Below are 11,059 nucleotides of genomic sequence, written 5' to 3' on the forward strand. Positions count from 1 at the left end.
ATAGGGATTAGCCACTAAAAACGTATCTTTCATCTGATTGTGACCAACAGAAATTTTACACTGAAATCTAAGATAAGTATATATAACTGAAATTAAATGTTCCATGAAGCAGTATCACACGAAGTACTGATATTTTACATTATCTCTTCCTTTTCTCCTCATTTTTCTAATGTTGGTCCTGACTACTACTAAACTGATTTCAAAAACCATTAATAGGTCATGCACATGACATGTACTTGAAAATACCCTAGAATCTGGCACAGAATTCTTTATCAGATTCTCAATAAAGTCTAGAACATTTCACTCATTTCAGGTGAAATGAGAAATAAGAACATAATGAGTTTTTGTTTGTTTGCTTGTTTGAGACAGGGTCTCGCTGTCACCCAGGTTGGAGCCCAGTAGTGTGATCTGAGCTTATGCAACCTCCACCTCCCAGGCTCAAGCAATCCTCCCACCTCAGCCTCTTGAGTATCTGGGACCACAGGGGTGCACCACCATGCCTGGCTAATTTTTTTGTACTTTTGATAGAGACAGGGTCTCACCATGTTGCCCAGGCTGGTCTCAAACTCCTGAGCTCAAGTGAGCCACCCGCCTCAGCCTCCCAAACTGTTGGGATTACAGGCATGAGCCATATTTAATTTTTAAAGTAATTTTACAATTTTTTATTCTGAGATTGTGTATTACAATCTTTTGGTCTTCAAATGTCATTTTTTTTTTTTTTTTTTTTTTAAAAGAGGTATGAAAGTGAAGGTTGTTAAGTCGTCAACTATATACTAGTCTCTAATTTATTTCCTCCACATTTTACTGGATCATGAAATCTTCACTGCAAGACTTCAAAGACACATGAGAGTTTCAGCCTTCGATAAAACCTTCAATATAGCCTTCCAGAGGTTTATAATTCGGCTTAGGTGGACGTGGTACCTGCAATCCCCCAGCACTCTGGGAGGCCTCAGCGGGCAGATCACTTGAGGTCGGGAGTTCGAGACTGGCCTGGCCAACATGGTGAAACCCATCTCTACTAAAAATACAAAAATTAGCCGGGTGTGGTGGCATACGCCTGTAATACCACCTAGTTGGGAGGCTGAGGCAGAAGAATCCCTTGAATCCAGGAGGCAGAGGTTGCAGTGAGCTGAGATCATACCACTGCACTCCAGCCTGGGTGACAAAGCAAAACTCCGTCTCATAAAAAAATAAATAAATAAAAATAAAACCAATTTGGCTCAGAGAAATAAGTCATAACAATTTTAAGATCTGTAATAATTACTTTCACCTTGTAACTATTAGAATAAACATTCTGCAATAAGTACCCCAAGAGTGGTCCTATCAAGTGTTCAAGGAAGAATACTTTGGGCTGGGAATGAAAAGAAGTAAATGTTTTTAGAAAGGAAATAATATTTGAGTTGAGCCTTGAAGGGTATTGAGAATAGTCGTCAGGATGAAAAGATGAAAATGTGAGGAACAAGAAATAGGTCATTTTGGTCAGAACACGGTAAGACAGTAGAAAGAGATGACAGAGGACTTGAGAAGATGTTAAGAGGCTAAGATGTTTGAATGTAGTCATTAAGGCAATGACGCAATCTGAGAGGGTGAATGGCACAATCAAAGCATGGCTTTAGGAAGATTAATCTGAGGGCCCCGTACAAAATAAACGGGACAGGTGGAGATTCTCGACACCATGCAATAATCCATGCATCGAATAATAAGTACGTGAACTACAGCGGTGGAAAAGAAAAGGGATGAGAAAAGATGACAAGAATTGACAAGTCTTAGAAGAGATTCTAATGCCCTAGGCAAAAATGGCAAAGAATCAAACATGATTTTGAAATTTCAAACTGGGCTATACAGTCAGTGGGAAATAAGGAAAAGAAGCTGATTCAGGAGAGAAGTTCAGATTCAGGTATGTACCTGAGGGTTATAAAGAGTCAGTAACGGAGTAGAGAAAAGACTACTGGACTCCATCAGAAAACTCTGAGTTCAAGTGGGAAAAAAAAAAAAAAAAGGTTAGGATCCAACGAAAAAAACAGAATGCAAAATTATGTCTGCAGTATGATTTTAACTATTAAAAAACTAAACATAGGAAAAGACTGAGAACAGGTACATCAACATGTTAACATCAGCTGCATACAGATAGGCTAAAGATAATTTATTTTTCTATTCTTTTTTCTTTTGTATGGTGTTTTATTTAAAAATAATATGAGGCTGGGCATGGTGACTCCCACCTCTAATCCCAGCACTTTGGGAGGCTGAGGTGGATAGATCACTTGAGGACAGCAGTTCAAGACCAGCTTGGCCCATAGGGCGAAACCTCATCTCTATTAAAAATACAAAAATTAGATGGGTGCAGTGGTGCACACCTGTCATCTCAGCTACTCGGGAGATTGAGGCACAAGAATCGCTTAAATCCGGGAGGCAGAAGTTGCAGTGAGCCAAGACTGTGCCACTGTACTCCAGCCTGGGCGACAGAAACTCTGTCTCAAAAAAACAAAATAAAATAAAATAAAAATAATATAGATACAAACACTCCCAACCATACAAAAAAAGAAAAAACCTGGACTCAACCTTTTAAAAAAATAACACACTCTTGGCCAGGTGCAGTGGCTCACGTCTGTAATCCCAGCACTTTGGAAGACCGAGGCAGGCAAATAACAAGGTCAGGAGATCACAACCATCCTGGTTAACACAGTGAAACCCCATCTCTACTAAAAATACAAAAAATTAGCCAGCTGTGGTGGCAGGTGCCTGTAGTCCCAGCTACTCAGGAGGCTTGAGGCAGGAGAATTGCTTGAACACGGGAGGCAGAGGCTGCAGTCAGCCAACACGGTGCATGCTCGAGCCTGGGCAATAGAGCAAGACTCGGTCTCAAAAACAAACAAACAAACAACAAAAAAAAAACGCTCTCAGCCAGGCACGGTGGCTCACGCCTGTAAGGGAGACCAAGGTGGGTGGATCCACAAGGTCAGGAGTTCAAGACCAGCCTGGCCAAGATGGTGAAACCCCGTCTCTACTAAAAATACAAAAATTAGCTGGGCATGCTGGCGGGCACCTGTAATCCCAGCTACTCGGGAGACTGAGGCAGAGAACTGCCTAAACCCGGGAGGCGGAGGTTGCAGTGAGCCGACATCACACCACTGCACTCCAGCCTGAGCAACAAAGCGAGACTCTGTCTCAAAAAAAAAGAAAACAACAACAACAACAACAAAAAAACACCACTCTCTAGACCCTTTTCACCTATAAAAGTATAATAATTTATCTCCCAAGGTTAGTATGCAGATAAAATGAGATAAAAGCTCTTTGTAAACTGTAAATAAGGAATGCTTTAAAATAACATTTAAAAATCATACACAGCATGCAAAAGTAAGGCATTATAAAAGCCTAAAACAGCTAAAGGACAAGAGATCATATACAGACACAGAAATATACTATAGGGTCAGGCACAGTGGCTCACACCTGTAATCCCAGAACTTTGGGAAGCCAAGGTGAATGGCCATCACCCAAGGTCAGGGGTTTGAGACCAGCCTGGCCAACACGGTGAAACCCCGTCTCTACTAAAAATACAAAAATTAGCCAGGTGTGGTGGTACACAACTGTAATCTCAGCCACTCAGGAGGCTGAGGCAGGAGAATCGCTTGAACCCAGGAGGCAGAGGTTGCAGTAAGCTGAGATCGCGCCATTGTACTCCAGCCTGGGAAACAGAGCAAGACTCCGTCAGATATACACACAAAAAGAAATATACTATAGATTTGGGAATCTTCCACACTGAGGTAATACTAGATGAAGTAGATTCTTTCCCTAAACTTTTTACAAGTATTAGAATCTATTTTAAAAATCAAAATATTTTTCTAAAATTTCTTATGAACAAATATTGAAGTTTTACATGTAACAGAAATGGACTCCCACATATAAAATACAGTATTTTGCTACGTTATTCCAACTTACTCATAAGACAGAAAAAGACTCCCTAGAATTTAAACTGCTAAATTATTTCATTGTTTTAAAAAGCCAAGCTCTGCAGAGATAAATCTAGCAATCAACAAACGTTCTCTCAGAAGTTACTTGCTTGAAACATAGCACAGCATTCTAAATGGTGCTTCCTCCCTTCATCCCCATTTCTGGTACTTAGGCTTAATAATAAACATCTCTACATACAGTACATACTTTATTTATTTATTTTTTTAGAGGCAGAGGTTTGCTCTGTGGCCCAGTGGACTGCAGTGGTACAATTGTAGCTCACTGCAACCTTGAACTCCTGTGCTCAAGTGATCCTCCTGCCTCAGCCTCCCAAGTAGCTGGGGTTACAGGCGCATGCCACTATGCCTATTTTTGTTTTTTTGTAGAGACAGGGTCTTGCTATGTTGCCCAGGCTGGTCTCAAACTACTGGGCTCAATCAATCCTTCCACCTCAGCCTCCCAAAGTGCTGGGTCTACAGGCGTGAGCCACTGCACCTGGTCATGGTACTTACTTAAAAACCAGGCAGTAAGCTCCTAAAGGGCAAAAAGCATGTCTTTTACTTGTCTTTCCCGTAAGAACCACCAAGCATAGTGCTAGTCCATGTTCGATGTTAATCCATACACACGTTGAAAAATACTCTAGCTAACTCATGTTGAAGATGCTCTACTAACCATTTAAGAGTTACTACTCATGTCCGGTTACACAACTTAAGTCTATCTTGAACCCTTCAAGAGGCAACCAATAAAAAAAGTTAAAAAAAACCTCTCCAAATATTACATGAAAAACATTTCCATGTAAAGAAGGAATGCTTTAGATTAATATGTGAAAATCATACACAGTATTGTTCCTTTAAGAAAGCAAGACTATTATCTGTGATGAGAAGTCACAGTTCTAACAATGTGATGTTAAAAAGACTAATTTCTGAATAGTCCGTAAGTTGAAGCATACTGCTATACTTGTTCACATTTACACCCTGTACCCAGAATGTTGTTTCTTATAGATCCTAATCCAACAATTTCATTCACTACGATTTTTCTTAGGGGGAAGAAGATTTTAAGTTTTCTTGCTTAACTTTTGAGGCAGAAAAATTTAAAGCTGACATGGTTAGGTATAAGGTTTCTTTCAAGTGAAAACAGACTAATCTCTAGGTTAATTCCAAGATAAAAGTCTTAAAATTAAACCTCTATTATGAAAGATTCTAAAAAGATTAAGCATGAAATGCACCCAATCCCTGCCTTATAAAAAAATTGGTGAAAGCTGTATGAATAGTTTCCCACTTTTGCACATAGACCTGAGATTTAAAATATATACAGTATATACATTTTGCACATGGGTATCTATATGCAGTGATTTAGAGACAAGACATCATGGTAATTGAGTACTTTTCTCTCCTAAGTTAAAAAAAAAAAAAGGTTTCTAAAGTGCTGCCTTAAGTTACCATAATTCGTGGATTAAAAGATATATTAATAATACCTAAGGGAAATTCCAGAGTACAAGCACCTGCCAGCCAAGTTGCCTGAAATTCATCAGCTGCGGAGATTAAAAGAATTCTTCACTTGTTTTTATGTAAAACAAAGATAATATAACCAGTACCATGTAACTTCAATGTGGCATTTATAAAATGGCCAATCATCTATCATTCCTATGATTTAAAAAACCACTAGCTAGTCTTAATTGCCATTAGACATCTTATAAAATGCACATAACACAGTGGATTTCTTATCTAAACATGCAACAATCAAGGGTACAGTTTGAATTTTAAGTTTTTCACTTCAGAAAATGAGTCACCATAGGATTCTCTTAAATAATCTCTTCTCTAAAATTATTCTGTTTATAAAGTACTCAATTTTTCTGCTTATAAAAACGTAGTTTTTTCACCATTTTTCAAGAACCTATCTAATATGTAAAAGGAAATACACACACACTTCCTTGAGAATAAATAAATGCTTTCAATACTTGTAACCCCAGAAGAACTTCACGTTTTGACTTCTTGTTTGGTTAAAAAAAAAGTTTTTAAACATCTACTAGAGTAGAAGTGCTTGCCTTTATATTCATGGCTCTCCTGATGATAAAATAAAGATCAATGTAACTCTAAGCTCTAGGCTAATTAACTGCAGAGAACAGAAACAAGCAATTTGGCAAGAGCTGAGCAAAGCTCCGCTTAAAGACTACCAGTAAAATATACCAGCACTACTCCTCCCCCACCCCTTTAAGGTTTCAATTAAGATGGGGCCTAGTTTTACTCTTGTAAGGGGGACAGAAAGAGAAAGCACAGAGCTCCCACTGAGAAGTATCTTCATCAAGAGCAGCTCCAGAAATACTGCCAGGAACCATTTCCTTCCCTCTCTGCAGACGCAGGTTCCTCTGATAGGCATATCTCCTCTGCTCCTGATTAACACCATATCTAAGGAAAAGTCTCATCACATACCACCCAAAGCATGGCATCAAATGAATTTTTTAAATTCAACATTAGGGTCAACAATGACGCTCTTTATGAAAAGTGTGAGCCCCAACTGCAATTCATCTTCATCTCTCGGTCTTTTATATCACTTGCCTCACGAACTGGTTAAGAAGAAAGCCATTACAAAGCATAACCAATGTTTGAAAATAAACATAAGTGCCCCAACTGGTGAGAAAGACTCCTTCTAAACACTTACAGAAGATGAAGCTTTAACAAGCCCTCCCGAAGTCTTTAGAGCCAACACGAAAGAAGTTAAAGTGAATAGTGATCTCACCATTCCTACAGGATGAGGACCCAATACAGTATAAAGATAGCACAGTTCTCCACAACATCCCCTAAAAAGACACTCAATTTTTACTTTAGTATATGATAAGCCCTTTAGCGGACATATAGGACAAGTTTTTAGGTCCAAAATTTACTGTGAATAAACCAACGTATGGAGCTAAAAAAGAACCAGGGAAAAATGGATGTCTCTCTAAAAAGAGCCCAAGCTAAGTAAGGAATTACAAGACATCAAAGGTTAGATAATGGACAACAGGTGCCTTTGAGGAGGAAAGAGTAACACAACACTCAGTTGCCTCCTATTTTAGGATTTCCACTCTGAAAGCACTATAACGACAATTTTTTCTGCCCAAGGGAAGGCCACAATTATAGATTTTACTATTTAATATCTATAATAGGCCCATTGCTCTTTGACTTACTTTTTTACTTTAGATTTTAAAAATTCATCTCATCTCGATATTATCTGGATATAGTACGGCCTATGGCCAGATTGCTCACTGATCAGTGAACATTAACCAAGTAGAGACTTATCAAGAAATGTAAAAGAAAGGCGTCGGAATACAAGCTACCTGCACATAAAAAACTCAAAATACAGTTCCAGCAGTAGGTATCACATAACTGCGTTATCAGCCAAAGCCGAAACTGCTTCTCTCACCATTCTAACAGTTTAACTTAATCTTTTACTAGATTTCAATGGCTTCGAAGAATAGTAACTCCAGACTCAGCTTCTAGGGCAGCGAATACTAGCCTGGAGTTTTGATTTTCCTAGCCAGAAGATTACCTTCATCTGGTGAAAGGAACACTGAAAAGGCACTTCAGCCTATTTAATAACCTCTTCCCTTTCTCCATTCCACAAAGACAACATCTTCCAAAAATGGAGAATCCTTTCCTTCCCTGATAGAGGCCCCCTTTCCTATTGATTCATTGGGCAGAATCACTTCTCCCCAGCACGCATGCAGAGCCAGAAAACACTTCTGCTTTCACTCTTAAAGAGGGTCCCCCAACACAGATGCACCTCTTCCTTTCCTGTATTAAGCAAATGATGCTCCGATGCTTCTAGGTCTCTCCACCACTGCAAAATGCTCAGAGAAGTGGAGGGAGTGAAAAGGAAGTTGCCTACTACTCTGAAGGATACTGGTAAGTCGCCTTCAAATCTAAAGTGAAGACTGGGGGGCGGGGGATGCCCCCTTCCTGAAGAGGGAATGAGGGTCCCTCCCCTAAAAAGGAGTCTCTGTTCGGGTGAAGGCTATCCCCACCCTGAAAGAGAGGTGTGTATGTGGAAAGGTGGTGGAATGTTGTACCCTGAAGAGGAGCCTAGATTTGAAGAAGTGTCCCAACTCTGAAGGGGGGAGTAAGTGGATGGAGCCGTGAGTGTACGGGGAGGGGTGTGCCAGCTATTGGGGGTACTGAGAGGGAAGGGGTTCCCACTTTGGGGGAACGAGGGCCCCGCACTGAAAGGGGCTCCGGGAGGAAAGGAGGGTCTGGCACAGAGGAGAGTTGGACATGGGGGAGGGGCCCTCAGTCCACCGGAGTCCGCGGAGGGGCGTCAGCCTCGAAGGGAACATGTGCAGTGGAGCCGGTGCCACCCCGAGGGGCAGTGGGGAGGGCAGGGCCTGGGCTGTGTGCGGAAGGAAAAAAGTTCCTACACTTCGCAGAAGGGGCAGGACTCCCCAGCCGTACTCACCGAGACTGCCGGCGAAACCGTCCATCTTGCGGGGAAAGCGCCGGGCTCCGGGCTCAGAGGGGCGGGCACTTCATTCAGCGGACCGACAGAGTGGCCGACGCTGAGCCTGACCCGCTCGCTCTCTAGTTCGCCCGGCTGGGCTCCCGGCTCCGTCGTCCGTCCGTTCGCCCTGGGGTAGTCAGCCGCGGCCGCCCGGACCACTTCCCCGTCAGGTTGAGAGCCGCGCCGCTCAGCCGACTGCCCGGCCTCCCTCCCAGGCAGCAGCCGCGAGCGCCGCGCCGCGCCCCGCCCCCGCGCCCGCGCGCAGCAGTAGCCCCGCCCCGCGCACGCCGTCACACTTCCGACTCCGCCTCCCACGTGACGGCACGGAGGTGGGGTCTTTCCAGCCCCGCCCTCTCACCTTGCCTCGGCCTGGGCGTTTGTCTGCCTCGCGCCAGGCTGGTGGTTGCGCCTGCGCGGTAGGCCTGCTGAAGGCTGGGGACCACGGTTTGGAAGCTGGTTCCGAACAGGTGGAGATAAGGCATAGCCTCTGGCCTGGGATACTCTGATGCATGAAGGATCCTCTCCCCATGTGGCCCCTGGGAAGCCCGCAGAGCCAAGTCTGGACCCCCCTGATGGGAGATGGCCACCACGTGGCTCCTACAAGGACACTAAAGAAGCAACCCAGAGAGGTTCTCCCTCTCCCCCAGTAGGGTGAGGGACAAATAGGGGCGAAGCTTCTTGACTAGCTCGATACCACCACTGCCACAGTCGCAGGGCCCGGGACAGATCAGAAGCAAGGAATTTTAGTGCTGGACATGACCCAAAAGTTCATCTCGCCTAACCCTTCTTATGAAGAAAAACACAGAGCCTTAGAGAGGACAACCTGCCCAAGGTCATCGAACCTAGCAGAAGCAAAAACTCAGCCTTCCTTACTCTCCCTAGTGTTCTGTCGCCTAGGGGTGCAAAACGACCATATATGGCAGGCTATAGGATGGTCTGCTAGGGAACCATAATAAGGGTTATTTCAAATGAAGTAACACTGAGTTCTAGGCCCGACTCTGTATGACTCAAGAGAGTCAAATCACCTAATTTATTTAGGCCTCACTTTATTCATTTGCAAATTGGTTGTCTGGACATGTAACCAAAACATGTAAATATACATAGCCTTCATCTTCTTCCTCCCTTCCCCAACACGATTTCCCATACTTCTAAAGACTTTCTCATGGTTTGTCAAATCCCTCGCGGGTCTCAGCTGTGCAGATTAGAGTAAGAGAGAGAAGAGCTGTAAGGTACTGAAGAACTGAATTGATCTATACATAATAAATTGATAAATACATAATAAAAAGCTGAGTTAGGGGAAAACAGAGTCCTACTACACACAGTTGCAGGAGAGAGGGACAAACAAGAAGGGAGACAAGATGTATGTCATGATAAGAGAGACTTAGAGGAATTAAATGATTGAAAGGATTGTTAAACCTTCTTGGGATATACATCTCCCTTTGATGCCTCTTTAAAAATCTTCCCTAAAAATGTAAATTACTTTGCATTTCTTATTTGGATATAAGACCTGTATTTCTTCTGAATACCGTACTATATGGAGACTGGCCATAAGACAGCCAAGATAAATTCAGGTTACAGACTGAACTGTGTCTAAAATTTCCTTCTCTTCAAACTTAAATGATTTACCCAATGTTCCCTCTGCTATGGGCATTTTCATATGCGTAAGTTTCTATTAAGCCTAAGTAAATGTTTGAGAAGTTCTCAATTCTGACAGCTGTTCCTTTGTGTCTTCAGGCCACACTCTCTGCCTTAGGTCGATTAAAATAATAAGAACTTGGCATATTGGTATACATATGTTTTATGGTCCAGACCTGGAAGTGTGTACCTCCCTTTTGTCCACATTCCACTGGCCAGAACTTGGTCACATGACTGCAGGGGAGGCTAGGAATGTAGTCTGTGTATCCAGAAAGAAAAGAGACATATTTTGGTAACAGCTCCCTGGTTTCTGCCACACTCCCGTTCGTGGTATTCATCAGAGTTAAAATTTTTCATTTGCTTGAATGATTTATTCAATAAGCATCTCATTCATTATACTGTATACTACAAGGAACGCTGTTAAAATATGGGAGAGTTAGTACATCCCAGCATTTAAGAGTGCAGACTCTGGAATCATGCTGCCCAGATTCACATCCCAACTCATCATGTACTAGCTATGAAACATTGGACAAATTACCTAACCTCTCTGTGCCTCCGTTTTATTGACTGCAAAATGGGAATGACAACACTTCTACTTCTTAGAATTTTTGAGAGGATGCTATGAGGTAATATATGTAAAGCATTTGAAACAGGGCACAATATGTTACAAGTGCTCAGTAGGTATTAGCTGCTCTTATTTTGTACTTGTTTTTTCTCTCTATTATATACTTAGTGCATATTACAGAACAACTTTTTGATAAATATTTATTGAATAATGAACAAACATAGAAGAATTCTGAAAACTAGTCAATCTGAATACATTGTTTCAACAACCAGTGCCTGAGTATTTTAAAGCAGCTGGAATTTTTGTTTTATATTTATCAAAGTAGATCTTGCAATCTAAGCCTCTAATACCACTATGATAAAATAAAATTTAACGTAAATCTTTCAAAAGTGAAACCATAGCTGAACATTATCATCAAACACACTCACAAATCCAAAGGTT

General features: G+C 41.9%; 1 protein-coding gene across 6 annotated transcripts in view; it reads right to left on the bottom strand.

Moving 5' to 3' along the window:
* The window catches only part of EML4 (EMAP like 4), a 165,933-nt gene extending 157,280 nt beyond the window's left edge, over nt 1-8,653 (bottom strand). For 3 of the 6 annotated variants that reach the window (XR_004252331.2, XM_032177860.2, XM_058428764.1), the window contains exon 1: nt 8,377-8,627. Coding sequence is in view for 4 of the 6 variants with exons in the window: in XM_032177860.2 (XP_032033751.1) it covers nt 8,377-8,401 (25 nt within the window). In the remaining 2 variants the exon portion in view is untranslated. Of the gene's footprint in view, nt 1-8,376 lie in introns of all 6 variants that reach the window. The other 3 variants (XM_032177861.1, XM_032177859.1, XM_032177858.2) reach the window with 1 other exon arrangement.
* Between the last annotated feature and the right edge of the window lie 2,406 nt (nt 8,654-11,059).

This window comes from Hylobates moloch, unplaced genomic scaffold (genome assembly GCF_009828535.3).
Source record: "Hylobates moloch isolate HMO894 unplaced genomic scaffold, HMol_V3 SCAFFOLD_15, whole genome shotgun sequence".
Classification (NCBI taxonomy): Eukaryota; Metazoa; Chordata; class Mammalia; order Primates; family Hylobatidae; genus Hylobates; species Hylobates moloch.